Source organism: Cyprinodon variegatus, unplaced genomic scaffold, assembly GCF_000732505.1.
Source record: "Cyprinodon variegatus isolate N-32 unplaced genomic scaffold, C_variegatus-1.0 Scaffold1276, whole genome shotgun sequence".
Classification (NCBI taxonomy): domain Eukaryota; kingdom Metazoa; phylum Chordata; class Actinopteri; order Cyprinodontiformes; family Cyprinodontidae; genus Cyprinodon; species Cyprinodon variegatus.
The window spans coordinates 29,057-46,849 of NW_015151729.1; the positions used below are offsets into that span (position 1 = coordinate 29,057).

At 32.8% G+C, this 17,793-nt stretch overlaps 1 gene segment (V, D, J or C); it reads left to right on the forward strand.

Moving 5' to 3' along the window:
• LOC107102572 overlaps positions 1–17,576 on the forward strand; it is a 32,314-nt gene extending 14,738 nt beyond the window's left edge. The window contains 4 exon segments of the C gene segment in view: positions 16,051–16,254; positions 16,361–16,405; positions 16,494–16,601; positions 17,490–17,576. Of these exon segments, the coding sequence occupies positions 16,051–16,254; positions 16,361–16,405; positions 16,494–16,601; positions 17,490–17,491 (359 nt within the window).
• Positions 17,577–17,793: the final 217 nt, after the last annotated feature.

The window sequence follows — 17,793 nt, forward strand, 5'->3', positions numbered from 1 at the left end:
TAATGATACAATTATTCTGCTTCAAAAAAACCTAAAAGTTTGATTTTACCCTCAAATGTTGCCACAGTTTTTGTTAAGTCCTGAGTTATTGTGTGACATCATCAGGAGCCAGAAAGCTAATCTTTGGAAAAGGAATCAAGCTAATGACGGAAAGTAGTGAGTAATGAAAAAATGTTCCATTTATCAACTAATTTGAGCTTTTTGACCTCAAATATATTTCTCTCAATTTTGAACTGTTGTAAAGAACTTAATTGGAAACTTTTTCCAGTTTTAAATGAACACCTATTTATTTTATTGCGTAAAATACGTTCAAACAATAGTTATTTAACAAAGTTTGCCAATTAGCTGATGATGTGACGGTATTTGTCTCAGTCTAGTTAAAGCAAATGTGTTTTTTCTTAAATTGGGCCTACTAAATCTGTTCTTGTTTAACTTAAACACCAACCTGAATTTAAATCATGTTGATCCCGTGTTGATTATAACATATAATTAGAAATGAAGCATTCTGTTATCTTTAAAACACAATAACACATAAACACGATCACCTTCACACACTTTGTCCCAAAACATTGCAGAATTGAATTGTTGAAAAAAAAAAATTCAGTAGTAGTAGTAAGTTGAAATGCAGCAGTTTTAGTGCAGAGCTCAGACGCAGTGTGACTGGAAGTGGAAACTGGAAAATCCTCTTTGGGAAAGGAACCAAACTGACCATCGAAAAGCGTGAGTAGATAATAGATTTAATAATGGTCATAAACTGAAGGTCTGGATTTAATACTAATTTTAATAAAACAGTCTCAGAAAAAAACGCGTTTATTTAGGAAAATAAACATGGCGGCTAATATTTAGGGTGAAAATTGAAATTGAATAAACTGAATCAGTATTTTGTTAATTTATTTAAACCAGATTAGATAATAATAGATGAGATAAAGTCTAAACTTGATGCAGCTGATCCTCAGAGTTCCTGCTAGGGTTGTTCCTGCTGTGTGAACGATTATGGAAATAAACTCATCTTTGCTTCTGGTACCAAACTGCTGGTTCACACAAGTAAGTTTTAACACTTTAACTGTATATATGACAAACCCTATGAATTTTATAGAAGCAAAAAATTAACCTTTGACCTTTATGGATGTGTTAAGATTAAGAACAATATTTTTACCAAATGTCTTTAACTTATAAATCCATTTTAATTAAAACAGGGGAGCGTCCCTTCTGTTACAGGATAAAGAAAATATTGTTGAACTTTATACTGCCTTATTATTTCTGTCACCATTCGGGTCATTATGAGGAGAACCCGACTGGATTCTGGTTCTGGAAGAAAGAAAACCCCCTCTGGTTCTGGAACTACATTTATTATTCAGACCAATTAGATTTAGTTTTGCTATTCTAAACCAAACCAAACACAATTACGATTTAACCATAATTATGTAAATCTGATGTCATATCATGTTTTAAACATAGATTCAATATTATGTGCAGTAATAAATATATTAACAATAACTAGAAGAATAAAAATCTAAAATATTTAGTTATATATTCAACATTAGATCTAATCAATAAGTAGACGTGTTTCCTGTCAGAGTTTATGCTGATGACTCTCTGACTGTGTGTCTGGTTATGGAAACTCAAAAACCATCTTTGGTTCTGGTACCAAACTGACGGTTCAGTCCAGTAAGTTTTTCCCTGTTATATAATTAATGTTTCAGACAAACTTTCTCTGACCTGGAAGGTCAGACGTTATTTACATTTTATTCTGCACCAGATCACCACGTCCTTTAATAACTATTATTGTTATTTTTAATTAGTAACAAAGATAGTTTAGAACTCTCTGAGATTATCAAAGCAGCCAAAGGTTCCTGTTAGTTTAGGGGTCAGAGTTTATGCTGATGACTGTCTGACTGTGAGGCTGCTTATGGAAATACAAAACTCATTTTTGGTCCAGGAACCAAACTGACGGTTGAATCAAGTGAGTTCTTTATCTTTTAGTATAAAGATATTTAGTTTGACACATTTATTGGGATCAAAACTTCCAATCTTCCTCTCTTTGGACCAAATGTTGTCATAAATAGTAAAAACCAAGTTAATATCTGGGTTATTACACTTTCTTAAACCTGTTCCATAGGAATCTGATGGTTAATTGAACTGAACAGGTAGATATGGGGGATATAAGTTCAAACTAAAGTCAACTAAAACATTTAGTAGCTTATTTTTATGCTACTTATTTCAGCTTCTTCTAAGAAATACTATAAAATAAGCCTAAAGTTTTTTTAACATTCATAATTCACAGCCAGTTAGCGTCGCCATGTTTTCTGCTGTGTGAATAGCTTCAGCAGCGATAAACTCTTGTTTGCTTCTGGAACCAAACTAATCGTTGAACAGAGTAAGTTCTTTTATTAGTCTATGGAAGAAAATATTCAACTCTATCAAATTACTTTAGAAAAGTAGCTGAACTTCCAGCTGAAGCGACAAGTTGCATTTTCTAATTAAAATATTACATCTCAATAGCTGCAGTTCAGAATTTGCTATAACACTTAGTTATACAATTAAATTACAGTTAAACCTGGTTAGATGATTTCTTTCTGATGAGCTCTAATCGTGTCAGAAGAAGAATCGTGTCCAGTCACAGCTAAACCTTTTTAGGAATTATAGATGGCATGCTTTCTATATTGATAAAGATGAGATTAACCCTGGTTCCTCTGGTTCCTCTGGTTCCTCTGGGTTCTTGTCATTGAGGCTCTGACTGTGTGAATGGATACTCAAACGACAAACTGATGTTTGGTTCTGGAACAAAACTGATGGTGGAGCAAAGTAAGCAAAGAGAACAATGTTTGGGTCAATATCTGTGTCTACAGCTGCTATTTTAGATCGGTTATCTGGACCAATGTAGCTTTATTCCATGTTATATCCATATATCCATGGTAACACTGAGTGAAGTCACTAAATCAGCAGCTTCTTCCTGCTGGGTTCTCCTGGGTTCTTGTGTTGACCCGATCCACAGTGTGACTGGTTCTGCAGCAGGATGGAAGCTGCTATTTGGGAAAGGGACCAATCTGGTCATAGGAAGCAGTGAGTATTAAATGATTTAACAGAAAACTTTCTAACAGATCGGAACAAGAAAGATTTAAAGTTAATTACGGGTTTTTATTTTAGGGACAGAACTGATCGCAGCAGAACTCTGCAGCCAGAAGAGATTAACTAAAGATGATATCCTAAATAGTTATTGATGATGAGTTTCATCATAAATGTCATAAAAAGTCATAAATGGAAGAAAGTTTATTAGTGAAAGATTGTTGAATATTTAGCCGATTTGAAGAATAGATTTACAATTCAGACTGAAAATTGTCTCAAAAATGAGCCAAAAGTTATTTTTCTATTAAACAAATTATTCTTTTTGTAAGTTTGTTGTTAAATGTTACGGTGTTTGTAAAGTTAGAGTTAAAGCGTCTCATTCAGCTGAGCTCAGGTTATTGCTGAGGTCAGATGAAGTGTGCGTCTGCTTCCGGAGGCAGCTGGAAACTTTTCTTTGGAGAAGGAACCAAACTGTTCATAGAGAGCCGTGAGTTCAATTTAATGTTTAATGAAGACATTTATTTATCACTTTGGTTAATATTATAACATCACAGGGAAACATCAGAGATTTCAAATCAAACCAAATTAAATGATGTAACATATAAGAATCCTAATAGAAAATAACATTTTAAGTCCCTTTAATGTGTCGTTTATAATACATTAGGCAGGTAACCCTAGCAAAAGATGGTTCAGATGGTTCTGGTTCTGTCGGGTCGTTGGGTTTTTGTTGGGTCGGTTTCCATGGTGTGAATAACGGAGTTAAAATCAGCTTCGGTTCTGGAACGACTCTCCGGGTGGAACCCAGTAAGACCAGATCAGACTTATTTAATATTGAGTTTGCATGATTTTAACATGTTTTAATTCACCGATGCTAACCAGTCACACACCAGTCTAACCAGTCACACACCAGTCTAACCAGTCACACACCAGTCTAACCAGTCACACACACCAGTCTAACCAGTCACACACCAGTCTAACCATTGTTTTAAATCTACCTTTAGGTAAAGATATAAAGTCTGGTTGGATGGAAGGTTATTGTGAATAATTTTCTTTAACTAGGCCACATCTTAACAGTTTATACCTTTATAATTGTTATTGTTGCGAACAATTCATTCCTGATAAGCTGCAGATTATTTCTGCTTAATCAAATCAATTTAATTCAATTCAGTTTATTTCTAAAGCTCCAATTCACAGCACATGTCATCTCAAGACACCTTATAGTTCACCAGATCATCCAGTTAGATTTATTCAAAGTTTTCTATATTTCTGTAATATCTTATAAATGCCATGATGTTCTTCTGTAGGGAATCCAGTTCAGCTGCTCTGATAGTTCATGTTGTCTAATGTCTCAGTGGGTGAATGATGGAGTTAGGAGGCTGATATTTGGACCTGGAACTGAGCTGAAGATAAACAACAGTAAGATTATTAAACATTCAGCGACACAAACCTTCAACTAAATTTCTTTAAAAGATTCATTTGACATAAAAAAAAACAACTATTTAGCTTTATGGAAATAGATCAGATATTGATGCTGGATTTATTCTTGAACTTTTAACACACAAACACACACACAAAAAAATCCCAACAGATTAATGTTTCATAAATAGAAAATATATAATTTCCTTAATCAGTTTTCCCAGGATGCAGTGAATATCTTCTATAAAAAATAACAAACAAACTAGGAAATGTTTCCATCTGCTCTTAGTTAAAGTCTATGAAGATGCTTTAATCTTTAAAGCTTAAATGTAAAAATATATCCAATCTCAGGTTAAGTAGAATAATTACATAAAGTGTTAAACATTAAAATGAAAGCAGATATACAGTATATGTGGGATTTATTGTTATTTTAATACATGGAGAGAAAAGTAGCGTCTTTGTGAGGACGTAGAGGTTTTTGAGTAGATGGTTTGATCTGTGTGAATACTGCTGATAGAAAAATCATCTTTGGCAAAGGAACTAAACTTTACATCCAGTCCGGTAAGAAGAGATTATTCTCATTCATATTCACCCGATTTTTGAATTTAGAAATTCTTCGCGATTAAATTTTATGTCATATTTTAATCATTAAAACACAGAAAATAAAATTGTTAAAAGACAAAATCAATTCAAGTGGAAATCTTTACTCAATTTACATTAAAAAAATGAATTTATATTAGTTTATATTAGTCATTTTAACAGGCTTGTCATTGATTGGTTAACGAACAGCTGCATGCAGAGACTTCAGGGTCACTTTAGATCATTCAACATTTAAAGATTCTGAAAATCAGAAAAAAAATCTTAACTGATCTAAATCTTTAATTAGTTTTAATCTCAGAAGCCTAATCCACATTTTGGATCATAGATAATCTGGTTTAGATGAAACCTAGCCGAGTTTTTCTGCGCTGAGTTTATGCAGAGCAGTGAACCGATGTGTGACTGGAGGGAGAGAGAAGATCCTCTTTGGACCAGGAACTCTGCTGAAAATTCAAAACCGTAAGATTAATATTCAATAGAAATTACATTTAGACTCAACAACAGAACATTTAATTAGTCTGTCATAGCAAGACACTTAATGCTGCAGTTTTCAGGAAATGAAGCTTCTATAACCATTATTTAACAGCAAATGTCTAAAATGTAAAGGATTTCAACTAGAAAATCAGTTTTACATCAACAAACCAGATCAGCTCCAGATTAAATGTTATTAAAATCAACAGGTGATTCATTTTAAACTTTTAAAAGCAGCTGAAACCAGCTGAACCCTGACTGAAAGGGTTCTGGTCTGAGTTTGTCAGATGGTTCTGGTTCTGTTGCGTCGTTGAGTTTTCGTTGAGTCGGTTTCCATGGTGTGAAGGATGGACTGAAAATCCTTTTTGGTTCTGGAACGACTCTCCGCGTGGAACCCAGTAAGACCAGATTTAATGGTTTTAAGAAAAGTACGACATAAATAACATTCACATCTTATGTTTTATTTTAGTTTTTAACAGAATTAATACAGAAAACCAGTTTAACCAGTGACTCACATATTTTACAGTGTTTTTAACCAGTAGGGTTAAAGTTGATTAAGTTGTTACACTGGTAACTGATTTTAACGAACTTTCTTTGGCTCTGATCTTAAACTTTAATGATTTAATCCTAAAACCTGATTAACTGCAGAGTTTATGTCTAAACTTGATTGATTGAATTTAACTTTAAACCATAATTCTGTTTGGTAACATGTTTACCATCTGTTCATTATTAATGCTTAAAAAAACAACTTTATATTAAACCCAAATGAAACTAGTAACATGTTTGTGTTTTATACCTGAAAATGGAAGCTGAACTATTTAAAACAAACAAACAAACAAAAACAATATTAAAACCTTTTTAGATCTTAGATTGTCTGAACAGAACCTGGAAGATAATCCAGGCTTAAAGCTGAGGTTCATGTTTAGTCTCTGACTGCTGTGTGACTGATTCTGGAATCAGGAAGCTCCACTTTGGATTCGGAACCAACCTAATGGTCACATCCAGTGAGTCTGCGCTCCGTTTTCCTTTAAAGCTCAGAAGTTAAATGCTAGTAGATCAGATTTAAACAAATAAACAGATAATTTCCACCCAGGATCAACAATAAGATCAGATTCAACAAAAAATCTGCAAAAAAAAAAAACAATTTCATCACCAAACATCATGAACATCTTAGGAAACAAATCATCTTACAGAAAATAAAGAGAAAAAAAAAACATAAAAAATACAACTAAACTGTTTAGCATTAATGGAAATGAAACATTGATTCTATAAATTCAGACTTTCTCATTGAATAAATCATTTTAGCTTCAAACCTGAACAACAGAAGTTATTGATCAGTCATCCTGAACTGTGTGACTGGGAATAACCAGAAACTCCTGTTTGGTTCTGGAGTTAAACTCTTCATCCACAGCAGTGAGTCAATCACACCTTCTACTATTACTAGAATAATAGAATAATAATTGATTTAAAGCTGTTCTTTTTCTTAGTTCACAATATTTGTTTTAATGCATTTCTTATTAGAATATATGATTCTACTGTCTGCATACAGTTTGACTTTGTGTTGCATTATTCTGAGTAAACTTTGACGTTAATAAAAGCAGAATATTTAACACAGATTGACAACAATGCAGCTATAATTATATATTTATAGTGTTTTAATAACGGAGCAGCAAAGTTCTGTCTCAGTGTTTGAAGTTTGGAGGTTTTTGAGTTGATGATGTGAGCTGTGTGACTGCTAATGATAGAAAAATCATCTTTGGAAAAGGGACTCAATTGTTCATCCAGTCTGGTAAGATTAAATCATTTTGCATTAACATTTATGTGGCATTTTTAATTATTTAATTATATAAGATTTAATTAAGCTTCTAGGAATTAAATCAATACCAATCTATATAGTTTTTAATAGCAGCACAGTCAGTTTGAACTGATGTAAAAAATCCTTTTTTAACTTAAAATTAAAAATCATTTTGTTTCTTAGTCTCCAGACCATGTTTCCCCATCAGTTTGACTGTAATCCAGAAAACATAAATAATTAGCTGATCAAATATTCACAGAAATACTTACACTTAAATACTAAAAAAAAAAGAGGAGGATTTACGTTTTAAAAAGTCTTTCAATTCAGAATCCTCAGGTTCTTTTTAGATCGTTTTAAATTCAAAGACCCAGAGAAATAAAGAAAGAACCAAACACGCTTCCCTGAATCTGTAAATATTCTTATTCAAACCCTTTGGGTCATAGATGTTCTGGCTCAGGGTGAATCTAGGCAGTGTTTTCTGCGGTGAGTTTGCGCTGAGCAATGTGTTGATGTGTGAATGGAGGGATGGGAAAGATCATCTTTGGACCAGGAACTCAGCTCACAATTCAGAACAGTAAGAAAATTCATATTTAATCAGTTCAGAACATTATTATTATTAATTTATAAAAACGCACTTATTGCTGCAATTTACTATAAATCAAGCTTCTAGAACAACATGAAGGTTCAGAGAATAAAGTTAAGATCACATCATCACAACAATAACTATCAGTTATTCATATTCACTCATTAAAATACTGATTTCAGAGCAAAACTTAAGAGAAAATGTTTCACATTCTGATTAGATAATCTGTGATTTTCATTACAAACCAGATTAGCTCCACATCAGATGTTTCATAAACCTAAAAAATAATGAATTAATTTTGAATTATTATTTTCCACAACATAAACATAAACAATCTTTTTTCACATTATAAAGCTTCAACCAGTTCATTCCCTGTTATTTTCTGGTATGAGAACCAAATATAATCTGAATTAAACCTGAATTAAACTTAAACTGCAGTTGGAAATCCTCCCCCAGCTGAGTTGGTTGTTGATCATGCTGTTGGCACTGTGTGACTCAGGGCCAAACCAAAATGCTGTTTGGCAGCGGAGTCGATCTGTTCGTCCTAAACAGTGAGTTTTATAACATAAACCTGATCATCTGTTTATTTTTACTATTTCAGGAAAAAACAAATCTATTCATAATTTCTGTAAAAATCTAGATTTTTACACCTCACCCCTAAAACAAAATTATTTAAAGCTAAATAAACTGTTTAAATCTGTTATGCAAATCTAAGATTGTTTAAACATGAGCTGGAAGATAATCCAGGCTTAAAGCTGAGGTTAATGTTTAATCTCTGACTGCTGTGTGACTGAATCTGGAGGCAGAAAACTTTACTTTGGATCCGGAACCAACCTAATGATCACATCCAGTGAGTCTAAGCTCAGTTATCTTACCGTTAAATCCTAAATCAGGTGGTTTTCTGACCAAAGGTTCAGTGAAGAAAAATTATGAAGGTTTATGATTTTAGATCCTGTCATTAATATTTCTGTTATTTTGGCTCTCAGGATAAAAGATAGTTAAACAAATTAAAACCAAAAATATAAATATTTTCCCCCAGGATCAACAATACATTAAACGATAAATGTTTAAATGCTTTAATGATAAACTTGATGTACAGAGTAGAAAACAAACTAGATGAGTGTGAACCATCCAGAACCTGTAAAGATTCTGATAAAGTCCAGAAATAAATCCTGCAAAATCAGCCAAATTAATAACATATATGGATCATTGGGGATATCTGTGTTTATCCAAAAAATACTCATATTCATTTAGATCTTTTTTTCAGTCCATGTAGTAAAATTATAGAAACTATAGTTACTGTATTTAATTTAACTCTAAGTTATTTTATTAACTTAGGTAAATTGACATGAATTCAACATGATTTAATTGAAACCCACATTCAGCTGCTCTGGTCGTTAATGTTAGGATCCATGTCAGTGGGTGAATGATGGGACTAAAAGACTGATGTTTGGACCAGGAACTCAGCTTAAAGTACAAAAAAGTAAGATCATAAAACATTAAGCAACATAAAGTTTAAACAACCATTCTGAATATAATCATTTAACAAAAAAATAAATTAAATAAATGAAAATCAGCAGCTAAATAAACAACTAAATAACAAAAAAATAAATTAAATAAATGAAAATCAGCAGCTAAATAAACAACTAAATGGTTAAAAAGCAAAAGAGATAAAATATAAATGCCAATTCTTATTAATCAAGAGTTAATCAATCGATTCTTGCATTTGAACAAAAATATGTAAAACAAATACCTTTAAAGATTTTGAATAAGAACAATAGAAGTTATTGATCAGCCATCCTGAACTGTGTGACTGTGAATAATCAGAAACTCCTGTTTGGTTCTGGAGTTAAACTCTTTATCAACAGCAGTGAGTAAAAATACTGTTTATTTTTATCACATTTATAAACTACATTAGCAAATAGTTTCCATGGGTTATAAATCCATAATCACATCATCAGCATACAGTTTGATTTTTGGTTGCCTTGTTCTGACTCAGTGTTATAAGTTAGAAATGAGCCGTTTGAATAATGTTGGTATCAAACTGATCTTTGGCAATTTTATGAACACGTTTATCTAAGAACTGACCAATTATTGCTAAAATTCATTTCATATAAATTTATAAAACTATTTGCAGCTACAACCACAAAATCATTCCAAAGAGAACAAAATGGTCTAAAAATGCAATAATTATTTTGGTTCCAGTTATTTTTGGTGACAACTTTTCTAAATATAATTATTATTATGAAACCAAACATTTATAGACACATTTCAATTAACTGTTTCTGTTGGTTAAATGTTATTTTTTCTGTTTTTTCAAAATAAAATAACACATTTCCATGTTGAAGGGCTTTAAATTCACTAATGAACAATTGCATGTGGATACTTCAGTTTATTCAGTTTAGATCTTTTAATGTTTGCATTCACAGAGAAAATCACCATCAAAAAGACTTGATCCCCTAAATCTCTACATCATTCTAATCGTCTCGCTCCTAATTGACTGTAAAATATTACTGGGTCATAAAGGTTCTGGTTTAGCTGGAAATTAGCCAGGTTTTTCTGTGCTGAGTTTGTGCTGAGCCGTTTGTTGATGTGTGAATGACGGAACATGGAAGCTGATCTTTGGAGCCGGAACTGAGCTGAAAATCCAAAATAGTAAGAAAATACATTTTTAAAGAACGCAACAAAGTCAGCTCTAAAAACTGCAAATTTGCATCGTGTTTCATAAAATCCTGATTAACCAGTACTACAGTATTTTTAATCTGCTCTCCAACAGAGATAAAGTCGCTGAACTGGTTGAACTGGGAGTTAATTTACTTTAACTAGGCCAGAATAAATAAATCCTGATAAACTGCAGATTACATTTGCTTAAACTTGTTGACTTGAACTTGCTCTCCTGTGGCAATCCTCCACCCGCTGGGTGGGATGTTGTTTATCTCGTTGCTACTGTGTGAATCTTGGTGGAACTAAAGTTCTGTTTGGCAATGGAGTTGCTCTACTCGTCGAAAACAGTGAGACGTTTCCTTATTTTCAGGCAGTGATTGTAATTTTTACCTGTTGCATCTGTTGATTGTTATTGTTTTTAGGAAAAAGAAGTCAGTTGAAACCCATAGGTTTTTTAAAATAAATTGTAACATTTTGGCATTGCTTTAAAAAATGCTTATGGAGGTAAACTATTTAAAACAAATGGAGCCTTAAAAATTGTTTAAATCTCACATTTTTTGAGCAGAATTGAAAGATAATCCAGGCTTAAAGCTGAGGTTCATGTTTAGTCTCTGACTGCTGTGTGACTGATTCTGGAGGCAGAAAACTTTACTTTGGATCTGGAACCAACTTATTGATCACATCCAGTGAGTCCAGTTATATTTTGTAGCTAATGATGAACCAGGTCATATTCTGACTGAAGGTTCAGTAGAGAATTGTCTTTTTTAAGAGTTTCTGATCTTGGATCCTGTCAGTAAAATTCCTGTAATTATGTCTATGAGGTTAAATGTTACTGGATCAGATTAAAACAGATAGTACAGTTATTACTCCCACGATCAACAATAAACTATATTCAAACATATTTTTTTATTATTACAAATATTATTTTAAATATTTTTCTAGTCGTCATATAGACGTTGGTTTTTAGGCTATTCTGGTGGGTCGTTTAAAGTCTTGATTTGGTCCAGAAATAGTTCCTGAAACCTGAGCTGTGTTTGGTCGGTCTGATTTTGTCTCACTTTAGTCCAATAATAGACGTTAAACATTGGGTTCATTTTGACGTCTTTCCAACAGCACGAAAATTACATCTTTTCACGTTTCACTTTTCAACCAAACCTAGACGTTGTTTGGACGTTAATCACCAAATTTTTGCTCAGTAGGTATTAACCAGTTTTAATTTAACTCCAATGATGTAAATTAAAGTTTACGTGAACGTGTTTGGAGCAGAAACCCACATTAAGCGCTCTGGTAGTTAATGTTTGGACGTACTGTATGTCACTGGGTGTATGATGGAGGAAAAAGAATCATATTTGGACCAGGAACTGAGCTGAAAATACACAAAAGTAAGATAATACAGCATTCTGCAACACAAACTGTAACCAACCTTTCCTTGAATAATCACTTTATACACATTTAAAGAAAAGAAATAGCAAATAATAAAGACAAACTAACTGTTCACCAATGATGAAAATACATTAGATATTCGTGCTGATTTTAAAAATGTTTCAATTATTTGTCAACTTTAATCCAAACCAGAAAAAAAAAACTCTAAATACTTCAAAGTTCTTTACATAATTGAAACCAGTAATTGACCAACCATCCTGAACTGTGTGACTGGGTCCCAGAAACTCCTGTTTGGTTCTGGAATCAAACTCTTCGTCTCCACCAGTGAGTCCAGTTTAACTTTCATTACAAGCAGGTTCTATTTGCTCTACACATTATTCTACAAGTATTTATATTTTTATAGAAGTTCTGACTAAAATATAAACACATGGAGGACACATGGTTTGACTTGTTCCACATTCATTGAGGATTAAATCTCTAAAAATGGCTGACATTACTGCGGAAATAATAATGACAAAGTGTTTAATAAAGTTTGATAATGGTTTAGTAGATGTGGCATTTATTGGAGTTCTAAAAAAAAGTGAAATATTTCTCTTTATAAAGACTTGTTGTTGTTGGATATTTTTTATATGAGCCGATTCTTTTTCTCAATTATTTCTCAAACTTTAAACTAAAACCAAAGAAAAATCTGAAAGCTTCAAAGTCCTGAATAGAAGTAATTGAACAGTCACACTGAGCTGTGTGACTACTAGTGGTTACCAGAAGCTCCTGTTTGGTCCTGGAGTGAAACTCTTCATCTATAGCAGTGAGTTAAGTAGAATTTATTATATATAAAACACTAAATTAGAATCTGTTTCTATTTATCTTAGTCTCAGAAAACATATTTTTTTGTCAGTAAATCTTAGAGTAAAGTATCACATCATCTGCATACAGTTTGACCTAGTATTACGTTATTGTTGGTAGACATCAACCTTTTTCATGATTTTAAGGTTTGAATCTAAGAAGAAATCTAAAATCACGACCAGATTAATAACGTTAATGGTTTACCATGATAAAATAATAATGGAAGTTGTAAACATACTTAAAAGTTCTGTCCTTGTGAAGATTTGGTGAAGCTTTTGGGTCGATGGTATGAGCTGTGTGAATTACGCTGACAGAAAAATCTTTAAAAAAGGAGTTAACCTTTTTAATTCAGTCTAGTAAAGTTATATTATATTATGTCTGTTTTTATGGTCATGTGCCTTTTTAATAAATTATTTTAAAATCAAACATTCTAGAAACAGTCACATTAACTGTTAATGTCGGTTAGATGGTATATTTTATGTGTTGGTTAATGAACAGCTGTGTGCACGGAGCTCAGGTTCGGTTTAGATTTTTCAACAATAAAAGACCAGAAAGAAACAAACTAAATCTCTATGTTATCTTCATCTCTGAGTCCGGATGGAATAGAAAACATAAATGTTTTGGTTTAGGGGAAACTAGGCAGGATTTTCTGTGCTGAGTTTGTGCTGAGCAATTTGTTAGTGTGTGAATGACGGGACGAGGAAAATTATCTTTGGGCGAGGAACTGAGCTAACAGTTCAAAACAGTAAGAAAAATATTTCTTTAATTAAATGAGACAGATTTAATAACAGATCAGTCTTTCAATAAAAGACACTTAAATGTAAAATTTACTCAGTATGCAGTTTTATTCAAACACAGTGATCCTAAAATAAAGATCAGAGAATCACAACAGCAAAAAGATTAAAAGTTTAGACTAAAAGTTAAGGTCATTTAAAATATAACTTAACTTTTTTATTAGATTGTATTGTTTAAATGTTAAATAAATAAACTGTGATACTCGGCATCTTCATATAATTACACTTTACATTCATTAAAAAAGAAAAAAACAATAAACTTCTTCATATCTAGATTTGGATTTAAAATCAAAATCTTTTCACTACAACTAAAGTCAGAGTCCAGTTTAAACGTTAAATGTCTGTAGCCGTTAAAATGTAATAGAACAGAACTAAATCCTGCAGATGAAACCCAGACAGGTCAAGAACTAAAGGTTCTTCTCTAGTTTTTGTTTGTGGCCGGCTGACTGTGTGAATGCTAACAACTATAAACTGCTGTTTGGATCAGGAGTCCGGCTCACTGTTTCACAGCGTGAGTTAGAATTTTATCCTTTCTGTTGAATCCTCAAACATTTAAGATTTTTATACAGAGACTTTTAAGTCAAACTGTAAAAAATTAATCTGAAAATGGAGTAAAAAATCCTTTATCTTCAACAGAGCCGTGACTTACTACATTTAAACTTCTGAATCTATTTTAAACAATGACATAGATCCAAATAAATCTACCACTGGATAAGAAATACTTATTTTACTAAACATTAGTCGCATCTAAAAACCATAACCACTAACTTTCTTCCAGATGAACCTCAGTTTAAGCAAAAAATCTGCAGAAAGTTGGGAATAAATGTTCTACATTCTAATGGAAACGCCTCTGCTTTAAAAAAACAACAACACTTAAATCATATTAGAAAACTGTTGATTCTGCAAAGAGTTAAAGGACAGTTTGGTTTTTAACCAACGTCGGATCAATGTGTGACACAAAGCGGTGTAGCTAAACTCCTGTTTGGACACGGAACTAAACTTTTAGTGGAGAGAAGTGAGTGAAAATGAACCTTATTTCTAACTTTTATTTTCTTCAAACAGTAACTCATTGGTTTTGTAAAGTTCTCCATCATTCGCAGATCCATACATTTATTCCACCTGCTGATAGAACCAGAATCAGCAAAGTTTTATAGACAGAATTTAGCTTCAGTTGGGCTGAGTCCATTTTGACTGTTTAACAATAATTAAAAGTTCATCAGGAAAAAAACGACAGTTAGGTTTTTAATCAAATCATTCATTAAACTCCTGTTTGGAACCAGAATTGAACTTTAAGCGGAGAAAGTGTTTGGAGCAGAGTTTTATTCTGTACTGCTGTAGTTTAAAAATGAATATACAGCTTTTCAACACAAAGTTTAAACCCGTAGTTCTACTAAAATAAAGAGTAAACATAAAAACTAAAGGACCAGATCCATAAAACATCAATCTCAGAATTTTAAATAGAGTTTAGAAACTGGAGCAAGTTTCTGGACTGAACTGGTTTTTGTAACTGGTTTAGCTCCAGTGTGAACAGCAACAACATTAAAGTCACGTTTGGATCTGGAATCAAACTAATTGTTTCATTTAGTAAGTTGATTTCCAGAATTTTAATTATTTTAAATAATATTCCAATATAAATGAACAAACAATTATTTATATTTACATTACTTAATACGTTTTTTTATGATCAAAAAGTTTAAAAAAATATTTCTACAAACGTTTGAAATGATTATTTTTGCTTTCATTCTTTCAAACTATTAAACTATTAATTTGAGATTTAGTTAAACAGGTTTGTTCTCCACTCCTCTTTAAATGTGAAAAATAAAGGAGAAAGATGTTAAAGACAAATGTTTAATGAAAAATATGACTGCTAAATATAAAAAATGAAAGCAGATATTAGGTGCTGCTTTTTGTAATTGCTTGGTTGGTTGTGGTATTCTCATCCTGCCTGCTTCTAATCCATTAAAGCGGCTTTGAACATGTAAGTTAAGAAAACTGATTATATGTAATATCTTAATGAAATATTTGGATTTAGGGATAGTTTGATCAGACATGAATTGTTTCAAAGACCCAAAGTCTGTTTGGTACCAACAGTTTGAATACAGCCAAACCAGATGTTCTTTGTCTTTACTGTAAATATTGTATTTGTATTCCTGCTGGGATGTTTGTTTAAAGAATCAATCCTAATAAGGAAAAGTTCAGTCAAACAACGAAACTAAAACAATTTGCTCCATAAAATGACAAACTAATAAGGGGGTTTTACAGTAACAATGATAAAATGGCATAAAGTAATGTTTAGAACTCTGACCTGTGTGGATCACAGATGAATGAATGAAGTTTTATGAAGGAACACATCATGTGTTCTTTCAGCCAGTCAACCAAAACTGTTTCATGTTGGTTTTATGTTGGATATTCATGACTCGTCCTTCTGTGTGTTTCAGATAATCCAGTCCAACCGCAGTACTACCAACTGAGCAACAATGAGACCACAGTTTGTCTGGCAACAGGATTTACAAGACACAACCAAACCGAAGACAATGATGACTTCAAGGATACCAGTGCCAGTCCGATAAGAGATTATAACGGCAACCCAACAGGCTACTATAACCAGGTGGCTTTCCCAATAGAAGGTCAAAGTTGTAACGGTGAGTCATACCAAGCCAAACATTCCAATATTTAGAGAGTTTCTGGAAATTACTGCTATCATCAGAGATTTGAAGCTAATGATTTATTCTTATGTTTGTTTTACAGAAACTGATAATCCAGATGAGAAATGTACCTCCACAGTGGATCCAGGTAGGTGTTGGACCCAGCTGAACATTTCTTATTTTTTTTTCTAAACCCGTTTCCACCTGTTTAACTGTCGTGTCCCTGATGCTTGCAGATGAGATGGTGAACCTGGCCTCCCTGACCATCTTTGGCCTCAGAGTGATCTTCATGAAGACCGTGATCTTCAACGTCCTGATGACGCTGCGGCTGTGGATCAGTCAGTGTGAGTATCGAACTGCCCCGCTCATCCGAGCGCAAACAGGAAGTTCAGTCATCACTATGATAATGAAACTTCCACTTGCACCAAACTAATGAGCTACCAAACAGAGCTGCTCGGGTGCAAAACCTCAAATAAAATAAATAATTAAAAATAAATTTATGTCGGTGGATCCAAGAAACAGTTTGAGTTAAAGGTTGAGGTTTTATCTCACAGGTTTTAAAGCTTAAAATTCTTTTAAAACTCGTCAGCTCTGAGCTTTAGATTTAGGATAAAACTCATTTGAGTCAAAAAAAAGATCCCAAATATTTTCATAATGATGAGAGGAAACTAGTGGCCATGTTTTGGGTTTTCCGACCCTGTTCTGATTCGTTCTGTAACAAAATAATTTAAAAGCTTGAGAAAGAACCGGATTTGGATGGGACTGAACTGGATCAGTCAGCATCTCCTAATTTATTGCTTTCAAATGGAAGGTCGTTGAAAACAGAGACAAAGCTTATATCCGACAGTCGCACCCAGAAACCTCAGGGCTCTCTGGTCCGCCTGTATCCGGTTCCCTTTAAACTTGATCTAAAACTGGAGAAAATGTAAAGCTGGATTCATTTCTGGAGACGATTTACTGAAGGACTCATGAAGACAGAACTGTAAGCATCCAAACGGGTTGAATTTGTCCCGATCACCTGAACCTGTGATGTGGAGGACATGTCCAGGTGATTGTCCAGTTATTATCTGAACTCTTTGTCGTTAACACAGGCAGATCATTCAAGTTTTAGCTTCAGATTAATCTTCCCAATAATCTCAGTCGTTCAGCCTTTTTAAATTCGTTATTTCACTGTTGAATTTAACAGTTTTAGATCTCATGAATTAAAGGAATGTTTCTCTTTTGTTTTTTAGAAAACGACCGGAATGAAGGGAACTTCCCAGAAGAACGTCCTGCTGAATGAAGTGGAGCTGCTGAAGCTTCTTTCTCTGGAAATAAAACATGAACAGAGCTAATATCAACTTATTTTATAATCATGGGTTTTAAAATCAGTCTCTATTTCTATTTCTGATTAATGAATTGTGTTTTTTTTATTGTTGTTGTTGTAAATATGAAAATATTAATATCTATAATAGAAATATTTTCTGTTTTCTTGACCAAGTCTGTGTGAAACTTCCTGTTTGACTTAAAATAAAAGCTGGTAAAAAAGAAAAAGTT